Genomic DNA, 24550 nt, shown 5'->3' on the forward strand with positions numbered 1-24550 from the left:
ACGAGGGAAATGACGCACACAAACTGATGACAGATAGTGGGAAGCCAGGAAGAATTCCCAGAGCAGCCTAGAAAAGAAGCCAGACTGGTGAAAGTAGCCATCTGTAAGGACCCATTTTGGAGCTCATGTCTGAAGTCAATGATAGTCACATTACAGCCCAGGCTTCTCAATGCTAGAAAACCATCAATGTTACTAAGTATAATTTTTTCATTGACAACTACTATATAGACTTCCAATATAGTTTAAAACTTTTCTAATCATTACTGCTTCACAATATTTCCTTTAAAAAGTATAAAAAGAAAAAACTATTATGACCATTTTTAATAATAATCTTAAGTCTTTTAAATTTCCCATTGCTAACATTTATATACAACTGTGCTTGAAATCACAGCACACACACAAAAAATCAATGCAACAAGCCTTGACTGACGCCATAAATTTACAGGAAAATGGTCAAAAATTTAATAACACCAATTTGTAGTTTTTCAGAACCTAAAAGGCAGATTTTTAAATCTTTGCCTGATTTGAGAAATAAACACTACAACAAATAACTGACACTTTGCTTTAGAAGTTGCTATTACATAGCAATGCACACAGTATACCTTTGCTAATAGCAAATTTATAATACAAAGAATAATGTAAAATATATTACATTTTATACCCTTAAATGAAATGTGATTAATTAAATTTTTGGTATGATTAAGTGGAAACAAAAAACACAGGGATGTCAGGGGAATTAGGTCCAGAAGGCAAAATTAAAAGAGCAGTGAATACCCTAACTATTTCTGTTTATTTCAGTATAAGCATTGCATTATAAGTCACACACTCACAAGTAAAGCGGATGTTTCGGGAATATCTGCCAGATAGTGATCCAGTAGATGTGCATACTTGTAGCGTACTGCCACACACCCTGATTTGAGATACAAGGATTTATATCAGCCTCCTATTTTACAGATTAAAAAATCATAACTACAGAGTTTAAGGTGACCTCTCCATATCTTAATACCAAAAAAAACAAAAAAGGTATTAAGAAATAAAAAGAACAGGGGCACCAACAGGTAGTTATTTATTTATTTTTTGCCTACCAATAGCAGGCTATTCTTTGCAGTTTTTCTCTGTTCTTCTTAGCCTTTCTATCTGTATACTAACTACTAAGCTTTTTCCCTGAAAACTGTTCCTAAGATCTTCACCTATAATAGCAGTCACTTCTTATGTGCAGTGTTTTAACTGTATCAAAGGGAAAATGGAATTTTCAATTCCACAACTGTCATTAAGTGATTCAGTACCATGTGACTATCATTTAAAACTAAAATGTAAAAGAACCTCTAGATACCATTTTTTTAAACCTAATCAAATAGCACAGATTGTTTAAAATGATAGTATCAGGTGTCGACAATGGGTTAAGTTCTGGAATCATCAAACACTGCTTCCGGGAATGTAAATGAGTACAGTGTTTCTGTCTGGGGCAATACTTATCAAGAGTTAAGAAATTTCACTCTTAAATACAGAGAACTGGTGGTTGCCAGAGGGGAGGTGGGTGGGTGGACGGGCAAAACAGGACAGGGATTAAGAGCACTCTTATCTTGATGAACACTGAAAAATGTACAGAACTGATGATTCATTGTATTGTACAGCTGAAACTGACAGTGTATGTTAATTATACTTGAATAAAAAAAATACTAAGATACAGTTATGTTCAGGATTTAGAATATCGGCCTGGCAATACTATAAAGTGTTGACTGAAGCATTAAAAATAAAAACAAACAACTACCTTAAACAAAAAAAAGAATTAAGAATTTTCAAGCCCTCTCTGATTCAGTAATTCCACTGTTGGAAAAGTAACATGAGGAAATAATCAGATATATATATATATGAATATTTATATGCAGAGTTATAGGGTCATTCATTACAGTGATCAAATAGAAAAGAAAACCAGCAAAATTTGTCTCAAAAATAAAGGACTGGATAGATGAAACGTAGTTTAGAAACATGACAGAATATCAGACAGCTGTGTATCAAAGAACATTTATGAGGGTAAAGGGTAAGTGCTATGGGTAAGAACAACAAATTATAAAGCCTGGTATTCTAGTTCCTACAATACTAAAGCATTACTTATGGGGCTGTGTCCAGGATGCTGGTTTCAAAAGGAACATAGTCTAATGAAGACTGCACTGGGCTGGGATTCTAGTTCCAACCTCTACTAATAAATAGCCCTATATCTTGGGCAGGTCACTTTATAGTTTCAGTTTTTTATTTTTTTTTAAAAGATTTTATTTATTTATTCATGAGAGACAGCAAGAGAGAGGGAGAGAGAGAGAGGCAGAGGGAGACGCAGGCTCCCCACAGAGCTGGGAGCCCGACTCGGGACTCGATCCCAGGATCCTGGGATCATGACCTGAGCCAAAGGCAGATGCTTAACCAACTGAGTTACCCAGGTGCCCCTAGTTTCAGTTTTTTAATCTGTAAATTAGGGGGCTGACATAAATTCTTACATCTCAGATCAGGGTGTGTGGCAGTACGCTACAAGGATGCAAATTTACTGGATTACTATCTGGTAGACAGTCCCGAAACATCAGCTTTACTTGTGAGTGTATGACTTATAATGCAATGCTTATAAAATAAACATAAATAATAATACATAGGGCAAAATTCACATAATTTTTAAAGAAAAGATATTAGACATCAAAGAAATCCAGAGCCACTTTTTTATGGCCTTAGGCATATCAGGTTTACTCCTAAGCTACTATGACTTTAGTGAGTAAAGTCTGAGAAACTGAGAGAGAAGAGCCAAAGTCACAGAATAGAGCTGGAAGAGGCACAGAAGAAGGGTAAGAGGGTACCATGTGACAAGAAGATCTTTTTTTTTTTTTAGATGCAGTGTTCCATGATTCATTGTTTGTGCATAACACCCAGTGCTCCATGCAGAACGTGCCCTCCTCAATACCCATCACCAGGCTAACCCATCCCCCAACCCCCCCTCCCCTCTAGAACCCTCAGTTTGTTTTTCAGAGTCCATCATCTCTCATGGTTCATCTCCCCCACCGATTTCCCCCCTTCATTCTTCCCCTCCTGCTATCTTCTTCTTGTTTTTTTTTTTCTTAACATATATTGCATTATTTGTTTCAGAGGTACAGATCTGAGATTCAACAGTCTTGCACAATTCACAGCGCTCACCATAGCACATACCCTCCCCAGTGTCTATCACACAGTCGCCCCATCCCTCCCACCCCACCCCCCACTCCAGCAACCCTCAGTTTGTTTCCTGAGATTAAGAATTCCTCATATCAGTGAGATCATATGATACATGTCTTTCTCTGATTGACTTATTTCGCTCAGCATAATACCCTCCAGTTCCATCCACGTCATTGCAAATGGCAAGATTTCATTTCTTTGATGGCTGTATAATATTCCATTGTATATATACCACATCTTCTTTATCCATTCATCTGACAAGAAGATTTTAAGGCTAATGATAAGTATGCATGTAATGACTTAGCTAATTCTTCTATCCAAATATAAATACAAATATTTCATTACAATATGAAATAAAAGTTGTGCAAAGCTTCAAACAAGGAGTTAAATACCTTGATGAAGTAGCTGTACTCGGTATAAAGGAGGCAGCGATGTCAGAAGGCACGTGTGCAAACGCATAGCTAGTAAGTATCTCAAACCACACTCGTCTAGTGTGTCTCTTCCTGCAAAGCAAACAAACCAATAAAAAATTAGGAAATAGGCATTAAAGTCAATAATAACAATTTACACAAAATATGTGTTTGAGTGTATCCTTTGTCAACACTTGAATATCTTTATTAAAAATATATATCTTTACAAAAAGTATTTGTAAATACTAAAACTCCCAAATGAAAAACGCCTGGGGAAAATATAATTACCTATTAGTACAGGTAATAACAGTACTTACAGCTACTCATAATAAATGAAATCTTGAAATACAATAAAATATATATTAACTATATTAAGCTAGGTACAACTGTAAGAAGCATTTCCTACGTGAAGTCAGATGAGATTTAAAAGACAGGAATTACATATCTAAAATGAAATCACTTATTTATTATCATTATTATTAATTAAAAAGGTAGTATTTTCTAGTCTGGTTAGCTCAACTGATATAGAGTACTATGAAAGATTTAAAATCTGATTTCCTAGGCTAGTTTTACAAAGCTAAGGTTGACCCTTAACCTAATTTCACAATATTACTCCTATTTAAAAGTTGCACAAAGGTATGAAAGTGTGGTGAGTTTAATTAAAATTATAGCCACTGTTGAAGAAAAGCAACACAAAAGTATGAACAGCACCCAGACCAGTAAGTGCCACTTAGGAAGTACTAAGAATGTTGAATCAAATAATATTTTCTAGAAGAAAATACAATGTTTTAAATTCTCAAAGTTCAAGTTCCAGCTCTACTTCCCATTAGCTATCTTCATTCATCCATTCGTTCATTTATCTATTCAACAAATCGAGCATCTATTACAGGTGAAGCACAGTTTAGGTGCTGGGGATTTGGTGGTAAATAAGACAAAATCTCTCCTCTCACAGTGCTTACATTTTAGGAGACAAAAACAAACAACAAAGAAACAAACAATGTGTCTGGTGGCAAGTAATGCTACAGAGAGAAATAAAAAGCAGGCTTGACAGAAAGAGAGTACTGGAGCAAGAGTGTTCTATTTTATATAGTATAGCCAGGGAAGAACTTTCCAAGAAGATGATGTTTCAGCAGAAACCTGAGGAGGTAAGGGAATGAGCTGGGCATAAATTTGGAAAATGAGCATTCCACAGAGAGGAAACAAAATGTGCAAAGACCGTGAGACAGGACTGTGTCTATCGTCTTCCTGGGACACAAGGAGGCCAATGTAGTAGAGTGAAAATGAATGCAGATCACACGGGGCCTTGTGGACCTCTGTAAGGATCTGGCTTCTATTCTAAAGTGAGATAGCAAGCCACTGGTGTATGCTGAGCAGAGGAGAGATTAAATGTGATTAATTGCTGGTTCCTGTGTGGAAAATAGACTGAGGTGACAAGAATGAAGCAGTTTTGGAGACTTTGTCGATAACCAGGCCAGAGGGGACAGTGACTTGGACCAAAGTGGTAACAGGAGAAGTGGTGAGAAATCACTGGATCCTGAATATAGAACTGGTAGCGATTGTCCAAAGACTGGATATGGGGTGTAAGAGAAAGGAGAGTCAGGAATACCTTTAATTCCACTGGGGAGAATTCATTTACTTAGAATCCATTTACTGAGATGTGCAACATACTTAAACTCTGAGCTTCAGCTTCCCACCTGTGAAATGGACACGTTAATTCCTGCCTTAGATACCTCACGAAAGGGCACTGTGACCAGGATGAGCCATTTCGATACTGCCCAGCCAATCACACAGTTCTGAATCAGAAAGTTTAGGCTATTTTTTCCATGGATTGTGGCCTATCTATTTTCTTAATATCCTAGAGTAAAAACTCTAAAGTTTCCAACAAAGGCTTAAGACTATTCTGGGGAGAATCTTGCTCTATTGCACACAACACCTCATAATCATTAGGATTTGTTTTAATTAACATGTTTAGAAAACAGGTCACAGGCAAAAGCTTCTAAGGTCTCTAGTTATTTTAATCTACAAAGAGAAAACTTTGGGGATATATTATAAGGAGATAAACCTGTGTGAAGAGATATATTCCAGGTAGCTTTGAAGAACAGTCTTTTTTCCTCAAATTTGGAGGTCTTGTGAAATAGTAAGAGTACAGGCTGGGAGGCAATGATGTATCCACATATGAACCCCAGTTCTGCCATTTACTACGTGTGTGACCTTATATGTCACTTAATCTCCCTAAGGATCAGTGTCTTCATCTATAAAATTTAGTATAATAATAGCTACCTACCAGAAGATTGCTGTGGTAATTAAGTATGATAAAGTACATAAAGTGCCTGGCACATAGCAACTGTTCACTCCTCCACAATGTTACTGAATGAATGAATGATCAATAATTTTCGGTCTCCTTGGCTAATGCCATCATTTATAATCAACACCATTACCTTCAACTATCTGCATAAAAGAGAGTGGGATCTAGTTTCAGGAGACAGCCAAAAATGTTCTGGTTACAGAGCAAATTAATCAAGACACACATTAGAGTGAAATGTATTAAAACCTGTTTCTCAAGAGACATTTCAGAGAAAATTAGGTAATTGTAAAAAAAAATATTTATACCTAGAAAAGGGAAGATGAACAAGTTGAGTTCACGAGGTCCCTATGAGCCTCACAGTTCAATAGTAAAATTATCAAATGGGCCACTATTATTACTAAAAGTAAAATAAAAATTAAAATAAGCCACAGGAGTCAATATGTTTGAAAAAACACGACTACATAGATCTAAAATGACACAAAGCTTTCAGTGTAAAAACTCATGTGAGAATGCACACAGATATCACAAATCCATGAAGTCATGTGCGCAAGTCATAGCCTACCCCAACTGTCTTCTCTTTCACAATTAATCATATTATGTAACAATAACTGTCTACTAGAGAGGTCTTGTCACTGCAAGGTTTAAAGAAAGACTGCAATTTAATATGTGAGTCATTATATACATTATACAAATGACTCTATTCATGGTAACTTTGTAAATTTTAGGGAGAATGTTTACCTGAGTAAGTCTTCTCTCTGTTTTCATCAAGCTCCGTACTGGTGGTAGCCACCGTATCAGCCAAAGCTACCAGGAACATCTGCTCCAAACGGGTAAGGCCTGGTAGACTTGAGTGCATAAGATGACTTGAAAGTACCCTAGCATGTTCTTGGCCAAAGTAAGCGGGTCCATACTGAGAAAGATTTATTACTTTTGACTTGTTTTCCCTCTGTTCTGGCTCTAAATCTATATCATCTGTTGTTATATCCTGGATTTGGAACAGCTCTGAATACTGATCTTCTGGTTCACTTTTGGTATGATCTTCATAGCTCTGGGGTATTTTTGTACTTTCTTCTGAAATTCTGTAGGTTGTGTCTTGATCTGCAGCAAGCAGTGCATATAGTGGCAGCGGAGGAATAGAATCTATTTCAGTATAATCTCGAGTACCATCCTTTCCTATGGTGACGGTATCCTTCGCCGTGCTGCCACTTACGCTAATGGTTCGGGAAAGATGTCGCTTAGTCCCTTCTCCAGCATCAGCATCTCTAACTATTGCAACTTCACCTGCAATGCATTTTACTAAATGAGAGAGAATAGCTTTAGCCCTTCGAACTTTCCCTAAATCCATCAATTCTAACAGCTGAGTTGGATGATACTGTGGGAGAGTAGGGGAAAGTACATGTGCGGCCTCAAATAAGCCGCCATCCTGAACTACAGTTGGTGAACAAAAAACATCATCAGCAATAGCTGTGCCTTCAACAATACTTTTTCTTGACAACATATTGGATTTAAAGGCAGAATGATCTTGTATTGCTGTCTCTTCTGCATCAGGACTATCAGCTTCAATGTCTCCAAATTTGACAGCGTGCTTCCACTGCGCATACACGTGCATTTCACAATCCATTCCTACCACCAATATCCCATCTCTCACCCAGGAGAGAGAAACAGGCAGCGAAGGTGTACCATCAACAGAAGACACCAAGTCGATAGATCTAAGAAGAACCCATCTTGACCTAACTCCTTGCTTGATACTACCACCTAGTGGTAAAGTAATGACAGCTACTCCATCCTTACTATTGATTTGCTCAGTCACAATTCCCGAAAGCCGCCCGTACATGAAGATATTAGCACCAACCCCCACTGTGAGAATGTGGGAGCCATCTTCTTTTGATACCCAGTCCAAATGTACTAAATGTTTGATATTTGGAATAAGGTATCTATCCTTGCTCAAAAGTGCATCTGATTTACTGTACACAAACAGATTACTGTCAACACTGACCCTTGAATCAAGTACACTCCCAACCTTGACCAAATCATCAAGATGAATTGTTTGTTCTAAAACCCATTCTGATCCTCCTGTAGATTCACATTCAAAGATGCAAACATGCATGGAAAATTCTTTAGAAACAAAACCATTGTGGTGGACTGGTTGTTTGTAAGCCACGGCAAGGCGACCCGTGTAGGAACAGCTAACAGCAACTGGTCTTCCCACAATGTTCACTGTACTGCTGTTATCTTCTCCTTCATCGTTCATCAAGGGCCATCTCCTCCAATGGTAAGTTTCCCTCTCATCACTTTTGCATTGTAGGTTGGCTTCCATACTACACTTCCAGAAGCGTACTTTATTGTCAGAACAAGTTGTAACCACTAAATAAGGTGCAAGGCACACCGGATAAATTGAAGAAGAACTCAGATGACCTTAAAAAAGAAAAAGCAGATAGTCATGATAATAGAACCACAAAATAAAATGCTAGTAATCAAGTTCTACAATGTGATAAATACAAAGCCACTATAAGCTTCTTCATTATAATTCTGCAAACCCCCCTTAACTAGTGCTTTACACTAAGCATCCATTGGCCAATATATCTATACAAGTCTTGAACAGCCCACTGGTGAAATGAAAATATGCAATAATAATCACTTAATTAGTTTTTAGGTGATTAAGTTTAAATGAGGTGAATATTCCATTAAAATAAAACTCAAACACAATAAAACAAGTCAACCTGTTATCACTAAATCTGTTACCTGCTATAATTTATATAGGCCTTCACTACATGCCTCGCTGGACTTTCAGTCTCCGCTTGTTTTCACTTTCATCAGAGATGCTTAAGCCATCACTACAGTTTCCCATTCAAATGCCCCCAATCCAGCCCCTGAATAATCCAAACCCTAAATCTGCCTCTACCAACAAAATGTTTTCAGACAGCTAAACAGACTGCTAGATCTCACCATTTCTACTAAGGTTAATTCGAACTCTCAACATTGAACCAGAATCCTCATACTTAATCCTGACTGCCAAAGACGAACACTGCCCATCCACTGTCAACTATAACGTGAGGAGTAACAGTGATTAGGACTGGGGTCAGAAGACCTGGATTCAAGTTCTAGTCCATCAATAACTCTGAAACGCTGGGAAAGCCACTTCAACATCTGAGCCTTTTCCATCTAAATATTAGGGGTCATGTTACAACTTCCCTTGGAATGTTACTGTCAAGTAACATATTTACAAGCATTTTACAAAGCCTCTGCAAAATATAATTTATTATATTACCAATTCCGATAAACTTGTGTATACCCCAAACTTTCCAAACACTTTGAAAGACTAAAAACTGGCCCAGGTTTGCACCTGCCACAAAAGCCCAGAGTAAACCGTTAATGTGATCTTTCCAACTCTGAATTCAAACCTATCTTATGGATGAAAAAAGAACCTTCATACTCAAAATCATTCACCAGTAATTAGAACAGTCTTGAACCTCCAATTTCACTTCCCAAAAATACTATTCTGGGAACTCTTTAATTATAGTTCTACAAGTGACAGATCATTTTAAATACACCTGCCCTCCAAACTATCTTATCTGCCTTGTTAAATTCAGTATCATTCTAGGCTAGCCAAACTATAATCGTGTATCCTACATATTTTCCCCACACTACCTGCCAACTCCTGCTCAAACATATTGGTGATACATGATTAGCACAACGTGCTAATGAGCAGCCTCAATTTAAAAAAAAAGTTCCAATGATTTGCAAATGAACACATTTGTTCTTTGCAACTGTACTATCATATTATTCCTATTCATAGGAAATCATAGTGCAGGCAAGAAACTTCACATCAAAACATATTATTTTCCATCAGGCTGATTACATTTATCACAGGAAACTTCCCAATAAAGACATGTTTCTAAACAGATAAATCATTACTAGAAAATTAACAATTGTCCACATAACACATATTTCAGGAGGGTTCATCCATTTTACCCACTGAAGGCCACTGTGAGCTACCACTGCCCAGTCTTCAAGTTACCCTACCTGCGGAAGGCGTTGCTCTGATTACTTCAACTCCTTCTGGGAGATCAAGAGGTTGGCTATAGACCAGTCTAGAGCTCAGAATAAGTTTACTAGCAGTTTGAAGATTGGCAATTGATGCGGAGTGTGGCATGGGGCTCACACTAGGAGAAGTTTCTGGAGAAGAGTCTACATTCTTCTGTCCAGGGACTGAAAGCAGACTCTCTGATGAAATGCCTTCTGAAGCTTTAGCTTTGAAGATAAATTATGAAATATATTACTATCATCACTATATACCTTAGCTAGAATAATACTTTGTTATCATTTAAGAAACATAGATTTTAAAAGTACTTCGGAGACAAGGTCAATTTTCAGACTTTCGCTGGGCTACCTTGACAGACTTTTTTTTTTTTTTTTCTATTTTATTCTTAGCATCACCAACTCCATCACAGAGACTTAATCACCAACTTGTAAAAACTAGAAAAAAAACCTCAAGTTATTTCGTCCAATGTTCTCAAACTTTAAAAAGGATCAAAAGCTTGGGGTGCCTGGGTGGCTCAGCTGGTCAAGTGTCTGACTCTTGGTTTCAGCTCAAGTCATGATCTCATGGGTCATGGGATCCAACCAGTGGTCAGGCTCCGTGCTCAGGGGGAGGCTGCTTGGAGATTCTCTCCCTCTGCCCCTCCCCCCCAACTTGTGCACTCATACACAGGATCTCTCTCTCTAAAATAAATAAATAAATAAATCTTTAGAAAGTATCAAAAGCTTGAGGAGAAACTTGTTACCAGGCAGATTCCTGGGCCTCACCACAGAAAGACTGATTCAGTTGTTTTGGGATAAACCCCAGAAATCTGCATTAATAAGCAGCCCGGGTGTTTCTGAAACAGAGCATCATGAATCAAACTTTGAGAAATAGCAAGGTATTGCCTCACATAGTAAACGAAAGAATTTAAGTTCAGAGAGCTTCATGACTTTCCTATAGTCATATAACTAGCTCTACTCTTGCATTTTTGTGAAACAACATGTAACACCAAGAATGAAATTCAAAGGCTTTGAAAGAACTTTTGGATTCCTGCTGCCTCAAGAAGAGTAGGCTCAAATGGGCACAGGTAAAGGTTCTATCAAATCATTTGGCTTTTCTAACCCAAGTTCATGGCCCAGTTAGAACTATTTACAAGGTTATGTGATAATGTGAATTACAAAGGGAACAACAAATATTAGTTGACTGTATTAAATGTTTAATGTGTATAAAATCAGAATTATATAACCACCAGAAAAAATAAAATCTTTTAAAAGATTTTGAGTTAACCGGTTTAAAGCAGATTCAGTTTCATATGGGTCTGTGCAGTTCATTTTAATAATTATCTCTCAGAAAGTAAAAGTTTGTTCTAAAAAGAAGGATCCATGATCAACATCTTTGCTTCATACTACAGATTTTCTAATTCGCTAAGAAATCAATATGAATGTGTACAGCAAAAGCAAGGCTAATATAACTTATCACTGTTGGATTTCTTAATATTCTACAAAAACAGATGACTTATGTATGAGCTTCAGATGCTCAATCGTATTTTTATAAAGAGCAAATCTGCTTCTCTTAGTGATTCTTTTTTTTTTTTTTAAGATTTTATTTATTAATTTTTTTTTTTTTTTTTTAAAGATTTTATTTATTTATTTGACAGAAAGAGACACAGCGAGAGAGGGAACACAAGCAGGGGGAGTGGGAGAGGGAGAAGCAGGCTTCCCACGGAGTAGGGAGCCTGATGTGGGACTCGATCCCAGGACCCTGGGATCATGACCTGAGCCGAAGGCAGACACTTAACGACTGAGCCACCCAGGCGCCCCGAGATTTTATTTATTAATTTGACAGAGAGGGACACAGCAAGAGAGGGAACACAAGCAGGGGGAGTGGGAGAGGGAGAAACAGGCTTCCCACGGAGCAGGGAGCCCGATGCGGGGCTTGATCCCAGGACCCTGGGATCATGACCTGAGCTGAAGGCAGACGCTTAACGACTGAGCCACCCAGGTGCCCCAGTGATTCTTTTATTTATTTATTTATTTAAATTCAATTAGCCAACATATAGTAATTAGTTTTTGGTGTACTGTTCAATGATTCATTAGTTGTGTATAAAACCCAGTGCTCATCACATCACGTGCCCTCCTTAATGCCCATCACCCGATTACCCCATCCCCCTACCCACCTCCCTTTCCACAATCCTCAGTTTGTTCCCCAGAATCAAGAGTCTCTCATGGTTTGTCTTCCTCTCTGATTTTTTTCCCATTCAGTTTTCCCTCCCTTCCCCTATGATCCTCTGCGTTATCTCTTATATCCCACATGAGTGAAACCATATGATAATTGTCTTTCTCTGACTGACTTATTTCACTTAGCATAATACCCTCTAGTTCCATCCATGTCGATGTAGTGATTCTAAAGCTAAGTACATTATGTCAGATGAAAGTGTGTATTAATCCACAGAAAAGTACAATATTAATTCTATGGGCAAAACAAATTTATAGAGACATAGTGTCTAGAACAGAGTCATAATAAGCATTAAATAAATATTAATTGAAAAAATAAATTGATCAAACTTTTAAAAAATATGTCTAATGTGCCCACAGACTGGTTTGGTTTTAGATTAACCTACTTCATCAATTATTTATGATCTTGTAATTAAAAGCTTGGCATATCCATTCTTCAATCCAGCAACTCAATTTATAGTTCACTGGATCTTCATTTTAAAGAATTAACCAACCTAAAACATACTCAGTAAACTGAATTTATTTCACTTCATCTCTGCATAAAATAATTACTTACCTAAGCATGCTTGTACAGACTTAAGATGAAGGTGCCACATATGGAGAATAGAGTTATTATTGCTGTCCTTTTCAATTACTACTAGAAAGAACTTTTCTGAAAATGGTGGTGGACGATATCCTATTGTTCAAAAGAAAAGTATATTTAAGTTATATTTCTATCGGGTTAAAAGAAAGACATTTTAAAAAACTTCTCTTGATATGTATACAAGTTGGGAGGAAGAGGGCAAAATAGATATTTAGGAATTTTATGTAATTTTTGTTACAAAAGTTAGGTAGCTATCAAAGACTAATGGGACTATGTCAAAAGTACACAAAAGCCAACATGAAGGAACACCTATTGGTCAAAGATGGGACAATCTGAGTGTCAAAGAATAAAAATGAATACGATTTATTAAAACATATTGACTATATAAAAAACCATGAGCTCATAAAAATATGAAAAGAGAAAGAGAGGGCACGTAAGAGAAAAAGGTAAGGAAGGACAAGAAAAAACAGAAGGAATAGAGAAACAAAGAGAAAGAGAAAGAGAGAGAGGAAGGGAGCGACAGAGCAAAAGAGGAAGTGTGCAAGAGCACAGTCAGCTTCACTGGGTGCTCCTCACAGTAACTGGGACACTAACTCCTCACTTGGAAAACTGAAGTAACATTTATCCTCCTTCTTCTATGAAAACAGCATTTTTTTTTTTTAATTTAAAAGTCATGGGGGAAGGTGGTACAGTAGTGGTGGCACAGAAGAAACTTGTTAGAAACTTTATGCATTTCTTTTATCAAAAGACACTGTGGATATAATTTTCCCTGTTGACAATTGTATTTTTCACATATAAAATAAAATCTACACAAAACAAAAAATTAGTATTTTTTCTTTTCCTTTTATTTTAATTCTAGTAGAGTTAATATAAGTGTTATATTAGTTTCAGATGTGCAATATAGTGATTCAACAATTCTATAAATTACTCAGTGCTCATCATGATAAGTGTACTCTTAACCCCCTTCACCTATTTCACCCACCCCCCACCCATCTCCCCTCTGGTAACCCATCTATTTTCTATAGTTAGGAGTTTGTTTTTTGGTTTGTCTCTTTTTCTTCCTTTGTTCAATTGTTTTTTTCTTAAATTCCACATATAAATGAAATCACATGGTATTTGTCTTTCTCTCACTGGCTTATTTCACTTATCATTATACTCTCTAGCTCCATCCGTGTAGCTACAAATGACAAGATTTCATTCTTTTTTATGGCTGAATAATATTCTATTGTATATGTATACCACATCCTCTTTATCCATTCATCTATCGATGGACACTTGGGTTGCTTCCATATTTTGGCTATTGTAAATAATGCTGCAATAAGCACAGGGGTGCATACATCTTTTCAAATGAGTGTTTTTGTATTCTTTAGGTAAATACCAAGTAGTACAATTACTACATCATAGGGTTGTTCTGTTTTTAAATTTTTGAGGAACCTTCATACTGTTTTCCACAGTGGCTGTGCCAGTTTACATTCCCATCAGCAATGCATGGGGATTTCTTTTTCTCCACATCCTCGCCAACACTTGTTATTTCTCATGTTTTTTATTTTAGCCATTTTGACATATGTGAGGTGATATCTCATTATGGTTTCAATTTGAATTTCCCTGATGAGTGATGTTGAGCAAAAACTTTCTTTAAAAATGAAAACCCATAATGACAACTCCTTGGCAATGAGCACTGCTAGAGCTCTAATTGTGGTCTTTGAATACCACACCCCATTAAAAAGAACAGCCTGGAGTGATGACTCCATTCTTGCAAAGGGTATCTACAACATGAGCCTAGGATAACTTACAGTACCTGAAAGAAAGTAAAATAGTAAGAATAATAAGGCTGTGTCAAAAGGACTCAGGATCAACTTGAAAGGGTCCTCACTAGCCTAATATAGGACCATGTGAGCATTAAAAAGAAAAATAACTGAAAACTGACTGAATGCTAAGTACATAAAAATCCATGAGTGATGAGTACCTCTCTGTATCTATATTATTCTTCTATAAAGAGTTTCCAAAAAATGGATTCATAATGATACTCAAAAGAAAAAGAAAGCTAAACAACAACAATATATTCATCAGTGATAACGTGGGCACAGACTTCCTCCTCTGAAATTGCTAATTAAAGGGAAGGAACTAAACACTTTTACCCTGCCTTTCCTAAAAATAACTATTTCAAAGTAACCAAATAGCTCTAGTTGAGAAGGGAAAGCTTTTCTTTACAAATACTTTCCAGCTAATAAATAAATGAGAACTGATAAAGTTAGGAAATTGTAATTTTGCAATCTTTGATGAAATAATGGGTTCAAAAACAACATTAATTGAAGAAACCATGGTATAGTAGATTGCAGCAAACACTGGAACCACAACCTGAATCTTCTGCATCTTAGCATCACTAAAAATGAGACATCCTAAGTGATGTTCTTTCTTATGTCCTTCTATGAAGGACACAGCATCACCTAGGAAGTTGAACCTGGATCTAATAAAATCTACATAGGTAATCTGCTGATAGGAGAAAGTTTGAGTAACACCCTAAGTAACTAGCTAGGGAAATTCTTTTTTTTTTTTTTTTTAAAGATTTTATTTATTTGACAGAGTGAGACAGAGCGAAAGAGGGAACACAAGCAGAGTGAGACAGAGCGAAAGAGGGAACACAAGCGGAGTGGGAGAGGGAGAAGCAGGCTTCCCACCGAGCAGGGAGCCCAACGCGGGGCCCGATCCCAGAACCCTGGGATCATGACCTGAGCCAAAGGCAGACGCTCAACGACTGAGCCACCCAGGCGCCCCACTAGTTAGGGAAATTCTTACAAAATAACTTTCTCTAAAACAAATAAGTGGCATGATGAGAGTATAAAGTGGGAGTCACTTTAGATTAAAAGACCCTTAAACAATGAAATACAACATATAGATTTCGTTTGGATATGGATCCGAACAAATGAAAACCAAATAACTTTTGACATTTTTGAGACAACTGAATAAAGTAAATATGGACTAGTTATTACATAATTCTGAGGAATTTTGTTATTTATCAATGTGATAATAGCACTCATTTAAGAAAGTCATTTTTAGAAATGCATGTGGAAGTACACAGGAGTTAAACGTGATGGCTGGGTTTGTTTTAAAATATTTCAGGAAGGGGTGCCTGGGTGGCTCAGTTGGTTAAGCGGCTGACTTTTGATTTTGGCTCAGGTCATGGTCTTGGGGTCGTGGGATTGAGCCCCACATCAGGTTCTGCACTCAGCAGGGAGTCTGCTTCAGGGTTTTCTCTCTCCCTCTGCCCCTCACCACTCTTGCTCACTCTCTCAAATAAATAAATAAATAATTTTTTTTCAAAAAAACTTTTCAGGATAAAAGGAAAATAGGATAGATAAAGCAAGTGAAACAAAATCTTAAAATCTTTATGCACTCTACTTTTGTCCGTAATTGGCATTTTTCTTAATTAAAAGAGAAATTAGAGGGGTCCCTAGTAGACCATGGGACTCTTGATCTTAAGGTCATGAGTTCAGGCCCCATGCTGGGCATGGAGTCTACTTAAAATAAATTAAAAGAGAAATTAATTTTTAATTGAAACTTAGAAAGTACAAAATAAGGCAGGGGCAGGGAAGAAAGAACGTATGCCTATCAAGTCCTTTAAGAAAATAGCTATAAAATCAAGAAGAATATCAAAGAAACTGCACAAAATCTAAAGGAAAACCAAGAAAGACATTAGGAAGTCTTTTGGCCTAATTTTGCAATAACATAAAGAAATATCAAAAGAGGGAAATACAAAAATATTTTTAAATATAAGTCTTTCGATTAAAAATATAATAAAATACTGAATTTCCATAAGCATTGTTTCTAGTAGGGTTGGTATGAATTTCTTGTTAGAGGCAGAATGATAAACAGTACCTAGGTTTGTGGGAAAGCATATAAAAAAGTTCAACCCAGATAAAGGTGAAATATTATGGAAAAGCACATTTTAGATCTATAAAGCAGTCCTGTTATACCCTATTGATAGTAAAATAAAACCATGTGACAACTGTATAACTTATTAAGAAGAAAAGTATTAATGTAAGAAGCAAGATGCATGAAAGGGAAAAATTACTAGTGAGTGATGAAGACATGTCAAAGAAGAATTCCTTCTTATTCTTCACTAAAGAAAAGGCAATTACCTGTATAAATTTGGTACAAATACTGTTCATAAGTGTCTATATATAATTCTGTGATACAAGCTACATCAAGAAAATTAATTATGTCCATTTAGATACTTATGATCTATAACCAAATTAGATAAAGTATCTGGAAACCTTTTGTAAACTAAAAAAATGTTCATCATATAAAATGAATTCTTAAAGTAGAACATGTCTTTCCTTCTTTCAAACAGAAAATATTCTATTTGTTCTATGTTCACATATGTTCTACATTCAAATAGAACATGACTGTTTTATAATTACAAAGTTAGAACTCTTAAAGGGAACATTTTAAGCTAAATAATAAAGTTTAAACATCATATGGGATCTATTCTTGAAGGCTCTTATGGAGAACTACTTTCCTTCACACACAAAAAACAAATACTACATGTCAGAGGGGAACACCGTGAGATGGTACCTTTAATTCACAGTGTACCTGAGGTCCCTGATATACCATACAAAACAATGTCTTATATATTCATCAATGGTCTTCAGCAATGTACTGGGGACTTTTAAAAACTTACACTAAAGTTAATTGGTTTGCTTGAGATACCACAGGGATCTTACTACCAATCGAAGTAATTTAATTGCAGAACTGAACAATTAAAATTACTTTTTAAAACAATTAAACTAGGATTCATAAGTAACATTTTCTTGGCAAAAGTCTATGCCATTGGTGAAACTGTCTTTCAAAATGTAATTTTCACCCACATGCCTTCTTCACATACAAACAAGCAATTTTTACAGAACTGGTGTTATCTGCTAAAAATTATGAGAGTGATGACTTTTGATATAAAGATCCATACTCAATAAAACTTTGGAGATTTTTTAAGATTAAGGTGTCAAACTCAAGACTACTTCTTAAAAGTACCTTGTGATGGCTGAAAAAATATTTCTGTTTCCTTTTCCTCCATATCTTCCTTATGTGGTTTGTATCCTATGATGAAGTCTTCTTGAAACACATGAAGCAACTGTGTATTTGAGCCACACTACAAATATGAAAAAAAAAAACGAAGTTTTATCTTTGAAATTCCCTGTCTTCCACCCACCACCTCCCCAAGAACATTAATGTAGAAGAAATAAATCTAAATTTCTATTCTTCATCAACTGACAAATTAAAAAGGAAAAAGCAACAGAAAATAAAATCATTAGAATGACCTGGGCAGAGAAGATTGCTTTCAAAGATGCTACCGCCAATAGCAGAATTGAAGAGCTCTAACAAAAACAAATCAACAGATCTGCTTCTCAAAACACACACACACACACACACACACACACACACGTGATCTACACCACTTTGAGCTCAAAAATATGAGGTCACATGACTTGCTGGAGAAGGCTATGCTGACTCTATAATAAGGCAACTAGTACAGGATTCCCTTAGTTTTTCTAATTCCACTTGGGAACCAAAAATAGGAAAACCAGAAACGTCCTCAAAGTATTCCCAGTCTGTCTAGTGGAAATTATGCGGGGCCCTATGACAGCCAGTTGGGTGACACACCCCTGGATTAATGTATTTACACGTAAGTAGCGAGGCTTTCTAAAAGGATGGATGAGACATCACGGTCAGTTGCTGTTGCTATGCTACATGAGCATGTTTTTGAACAAAACAGAGAAAAAGAGTAAAAATAATACAAATGGCTACTTATTAAAATTACAAAAGGGAGCTGAAATTCAAGGAAAAACTAAATCCTAACAAAATCTTACAATGGAAGTGTGTCAAGACAATTAGATGGCTGCCCCACAGATCTCAAGGAAGGGAACCATGGATGGGTGGGCTAAATCTTACAGAATAAAGGAGACCAACCTCCTGACAAACTATACAGAAATGAAAGGACTATAGTATTAGGTTGACCCACAAAATTTTTATGAAAGTTACATGGTATTTTTATGTCTCTCCAGATAGAAACCAAAAATCTCTTCACATATACAGAAAAAAGTCACCTCCCCAGAGGAAAAAAATAAATGAAAAGGGAAGGGTGAGGTCTTCATGGATATAGAAATCATACAGCACACTGGGCACAAACCTAGAATGACTTTTAGCTATTTATCAGTGCTTGCAGTTTACCAGCCCTTGTGTTAAAGACAGTCACAACTAGAGGGGGAAACAAATCTTGAACAGGTATGAAGTAAAAAGCATAATGCTAAGTAAGAGTGACCTCTGTTAACATCCCATGGTGAAGAGAAGGAGCTAAAGTGGGAGATGAATTTAACACCCAGCCCATTAAAAATGAAGACCTTTATGGGAATGAAGACAATCCACTCTTCTCCCATATCCCTATGGAGGAGAATAAGGAAATCACAGGTTTGGGATTTCCTTGGAGGCATTAGTAATTTGAGTTTGGCAGCCACATTCCTGTTGCCAAGAGCTGACATGGTAATTTTGCTACATTGGTGGAAATTACTACATTTTCCCCAACAGAAGGTACCAGGCACAATGGAAAAAAAAAATACAACTATATTTGTTTTTAAATACGGTTAGCTCTTTCTTCATTTCCTTGTTTGAAAATATTGGTAACTTCCTCACCAAAAGAATCTTTTTTTCCTATTTGGAATGAATACATTAGTTCTATCCCTTAGTCCATCAATATGATCCTGAAGAAACAAATATCTTGAGGACTAGAAAGGGATTTACAAACTCACTATAGGGAGAAGAGTTCTCCCTCTTCCCTGGGTAGTTGCCAGGGAAGAACAGTGACTATACAAAAGACCTATGATTAGAAAGTAAATGTATACTTTGATCCTACTTTCATCCACATTTTATGGATATCGTAAAAATATCTAATATTCAGACTAACAAGGCAAACACTCTAAAGCTGAACTATCAACTGAGTTGAAATGAGAAATAATATAAAAAGAGAAACCACATACCAAGCCCCTATGCAGCTGTACTGTATTTTCCTTCATGGTTTCCCTGACTGAATCGAATGACCTTTAAACAGGAAATAAGGCTACAGATATAACTCAGCTGGAGAATAATCCCTAAATCATTAGATTTTCACTGTGGAAATCAAGAGAACTGGCTGTATTTAGAATTCTCAAACAAGGGAATTATTCTGGCCATGAAATATATGCACATAAAGCACTCTGGAATAAAGTATATTAATACCCCCAATTCACAAGCATGTTTTTACTTGGTTGGTTATTGCATCGAGTTCAATAATGCAGCCAGGTCGAGCAGTAGACTGTTGGCTCACAATATTAAACACTTCTCCAATAAGTTTCTGCAAATAAAAAACAGAAAATGTGAATCATCAACAATGTATGAATCTATTATCAGTATGATACAGCATCTCAGACATTCAAGGCCCCTCTAAATATTCAATGATTGGCAATGGCGATTCATTCATTCCAAGAATTATTTCAAATATCTGTACTCATTCTTATTCTCATTTTTAAAATTAACTAACCAGGTAGAAAACTCTATAGTGTCTAGCTTAATAGCGTAGAACCTCAAGGCATCCGGTTCTTTCAACATGTCTTCATTTTGCAATCTTAAAGCTCCATGACAGACCTGGCTGAGGATGTGGCCCCATGCCCACACGTATGGTTTGCAGATCTGCAATGCCACGTAGAAGTATGACCCTGCCAGTGAGAAGGTACGGGCAATGGTTGAAAGGAAGTGGGACTCGGTAACTTGAGATGAGGATGTTTAACTAACACGGGAAGTTTAACTTTGGACACCCAAACTCCCAACCCTTTCTGCTGAAAAAAGCAGTCCCTTCTCCCTCCTTCCAATCAGGCTTCCCTTGCATAAAAACCCTTCAGTAGCTTCACTTGAAGCAGTTACTTCACAAGGAGATGCCCATTCTCCTCAGCATCACCACCATTACTTCCTACCACCTCCAGGCTGCTAAGAGGGCTTAGATCCCAGCTTAGCCTAGGGATATAAATACAAGATTGCTCCTGGGAAAACAGCACATACACAGGGGTTGTAGCATCATTCCAATTTGTATCAGCAAGATTCCAAAGACATGGGATAGGAACAGATTCAAGGGTTATTAGACCAAGGAGGACAAAATATGTGACTGGGTATGGCTGAATTTATTGTTATGAGTACATTCACCCAAGATTCAGGATTTAAAATGTTAGCTCAGACACCTGGAAGTAGTGTCTCCTGGGTTTGTTAACTGAAATCTGGATGCAACTTTGTCCTACAGAGGGTGAGGTTAAAACACTGGACCATGAATCCTTCCTACTCAAGTGTGGTCAATGAACCAGCAACAATAGCAGCATCAGGAAGCTTTTTATAAATGCAACTTTCAGGCCCTGAAGCTAATACATCTGCATTTTAACACAATCTCTACATGATTCGTGTACATACTAAAGTTTAGTAAGTACTGATGTAGATCAGTGGTTCTCAGCTTGGCTGCACACTGAATCACCTAAGGAGCTTTAACAATCATTGTTGCTTAGGTCCCACTTGCAGAGACTGACTTACTGGTCTAGAGTACAATCTGATCACAGGCATTTTACAAACTCATCACGTGCTTCTGACATGCAACCAAGGTTGCAATCCCCTTGCAGGGATACCCATTCCAGGTAAGGAATTGCCTTCCCTGCCCACAACTCTGCTGCTAGCACTGTGACTAAGGCCTTACCAAATGCCTTATTCAACACTACAGGATCCTATTCAACTTTACCTCCAACAAAAGAACCCATTTTACAGCAGAAGATAGGGCCAGAATTAGGGTAAAGTGAATAAAGCACTCACCTTGGGTGCAAAATTTAAGGGGGGGGGTGCCAAAAACTCAATAATCAAGATAAATAATATCTTAATGCAGTATTTTTTTTAAAGATTTATTTATTGGGGCGCCTGGGTGGCTCAGTCAGTTAAGTGTCTGCCTTCAGCTCAGGTCATGATCCCATGATTGAACCCCACATCATGGTCCCTGCTCACTGGGGAGTCTGCTTCACCCTCTCCCTCTGCCCCTCCCCCCTGCACGCACGTGCTCTCTCTCTCTCAAATAAAAAAAAAAGATTTATTTATTAGAGAGAGAGAGAGCACATGCGTGCACAAGTGGGGGAGGGAGGGACAGAGGGAGAGGGAGAGAGAGAACCTCAAGCAGACTCCCGGCTGAGCACAGAGCCCCAGGCAGGGCTTGACCTCATGACCCATGAGATCCTGACCTGAGCTGAAATCATGAGTCAGACATTTAACCAACTGAACCATCCAGGCTCCCCAATGCAGTATTTCTTAGAATCAGAATTAATGCAAAAAAATTCATGATGAACAAAATATCAAAATTTTAAATGCAGGATTCAACAGTGTCATGGGGCACCTAGCTGGCTCAGTCAGAAGAGCCTGTGACTCTTGATCTTGGGGTTGTGAGTTCAAGCCCCACACTGGGTGTAGAAATTATTCAATTAAACTTAAAAACTAAAAAGAAAAATGTCTTGATGAGCCATATTAGAGCCTGAGACAAAAGCAAAACTTCACAGATATGTTTTTATGTATTTTTTAATGATTAATATTTTTCCAGAACATTAAAGTGGTTGAAAATTATTGAAAAACTGAAAAGAAAGTGTATTAAAACTCACAATATTATTTTATATTTAAAATTATTTAAACTAAAATAAGATTATTTTACTTTCCCAGCTTTAATGGAAGCAAACTTATCAATATTTTTAAAATCTATTTTTTGCTTGTTTTCAATATAGACAACTTCCCTGTTTGAGAGTCTCCTGACTGAGTGAAAATCTTAAGTAATATTTTAATTAACTTATTTTTTTTTTAGAGAGGGAGTTGGGGGAAGGGCAGAGGGAGAAGGAGAGAGAAAATCTTAAGCATGTTCCATGCCCAGTGTGGATGCAGGACTCGATGTCATTACTGAGATCATGACCTGAGCCAAAATCAAGAGTCGGACGCTTAACCGACTGAGCCACCCAGGCACCCCTTAAATAATTTTTAATTAACTTCAGCTTACTGAAACTTCTTTTGCAGGACAACATTGTGACTGGTATATTGTTTTTTTAACGTTCTGAAGTTCACTTCCAAATTTGCATAAGACTGCACTAAACAAAATTTGTGAATCAGTTTTAGCAGATCCAAACACAATGTTGATTTTATATTACAAATTATGGACATCGCATGTCACTTAAAACGATTTCAGATGATTGTCAAAATATTTAAGAGCCAGGTCAGTGGCTGCCTTTTGTAAACAAGATTATCCACGTAAGTCTTCTCCAGCTAAAAATTCAAAATCTAAAGCACTTCAGTTAATTTTTCATACCTCCATTTTGAATGTGAAATTAGTATGCTTTGTAGTCACAATAATGGCCCCCCAAAAATGTCCTCATCCTAATTCCCAGGACCTGTGAATATGTTATGTTACTTTACATGACAAACGAGATTTTGTGGCTGTGATGAAGTTAAACATCTGGAGATGGGAAAGTACGTTGGATTAGGTAGAAGGGCCCACTGAAATCACAATGGTCCTTATAAGAGGGAGGAAGTATGGTCAGATTCAGAGAAAGAAAAGCAAAGGCCAGAGAAAGAGAGATTTGAAAATGCTCTGCTCCTAGCTTTAAAAAGGAGGAAGGAGCCATGAGCCAAGAGATGCAGGGGCCTCTAGAAGCTGAAAAGGGCAAGAAAATGGATTCTCCCCTAGAGCCTCCAGAGGGAATATGGCCCTGCCAACACTTTGGTTTTATAATATCTGGCCTCCAAAAAGATAAGATAATAAATGTATTGTTTTAAAGTCACCAATTTGGTGGTGACAATTTGTTGTATCAGCACTAGGAAACTAATACAGGTGCCCAAAATCTCCTTAATTTTTACTTGATCGGCTCTTTTTCCAGTAAGAATACCACATCTGGTAATTAATACATTTCCACTTTCTCTTTCGTTTTTAACTCATTTTCAGATTCAGGAACTATAGTCACACCTCTTGCTAGTAATTTACACTCACCACACTTACTTTCAAAGTTTCTTTCTCTCACTATATCCAACAACTCTCAACTGAAAACTGGATTAGCAAAAAAGTAAATTTTGATCATATTATTGAAGTGTTTGCTTCCGTTAAAGCTGTGAAAGTAAAATCATAATAAATTCTGTTTGGGACATAAATAAAATATTTGAACTGAAAATAATGTTGTGGATTTTAATATACTTACTTCCAATTTTCAATACTTTTCAACTACTTCAGTGTTCTGGGAAAAAATTAACCATTAAAAAATTACAGGAACATATGTTTCTAGAGTACACATTCTTCCTTTTGCCCCAGGCTTCAATGTGGCTCATCATGGCACTGCGAGATCTGTCTTTATTTAAAATTTTGGCATTTTGTTCATCAAGGATTTTTCTGCATTAATTTTGACTGTTTAAAATATAGCACTAAAACTGCCTGATCCAGTAATTCCACTACTGGGTATTTACTCAAAGAAAATGAGAACACTAAGGTCTGGACCATTCCACCAGGTTTAAAAAGAAAAAAAAAAAAAAGGCAAATACCCAAGGTGCTGACAAAAGTGTAAGAGAACGCAGAATTTGGTGGTGGGAGAAGAGACTATGATTACTGAATTCGGGCTCTGTGACTATCTGTAGAAGCAGGGGCTATAACAGCTTTCCTTTATGTTGTTTCTTCTTCCCTGATTTCCCTACTGGGACAAGTACTAATAGTGCAAGGACTTCAATAGTCCAAGTATG

At 36.9% G+C, this 24550-nt stretch overlaps 1 protein-coding gene across 5 annotated transcripts in view; it reads right to left on the bottom strand.

Moving 5' to 3' along the window:
• Window positions 1–24550, bottom strand: part of DMXL2 (Dmx like 2) — a 147855-nt gene that overhangs the window by 38371 nt on the left and 84934 nt on the right. For all 5 annotated transcript variants that reach the window (XM_032417893.1, XM_032417892.1, XM_032417895.1 and 2 more), the window contains exons 14-19: window positions 20037–20126; window positions 17774–17891; window positions 12719–12838; window positions 9931–10158; window positions 6646–8322; window positions 3585–3695 (exon numbers count right to left, since the gene is read on the bottom strand). In XM_032417893.1, the coding sequence (XP_032273784.1) occupies window positions 3585–3695; window positions 6646–8322; window positions 9931–10158; window positions 12719–12838; window positions 17774–17891; window positions 20037–20126 (2344 nt within the window). The remainder of the gene's footprint in view (window positions 1–3584; window positions 3696–6645; window positions 8323–9930; window positions 10159–12718; window positions 12839–17773; window positions 17892–20036; window positions 20127–24550) is intronic.

This window comes from Phoca vitulina, unplaced genomic scaffold (genome assembly GCF_004348235.1).
Source record: "Phoca vitulina isolate PV1807 unplaced genomic scaffold, GSC_HSeal_1.0 scaffold20, whole genome shotgun sequence".
Taxonomy (NCBI): domain Eukaryota; kingdom Metazoa; phylum Chordata; class Mammalia; order Carnivora; family Phocidae; genus Phoca; species Phoca vitulina.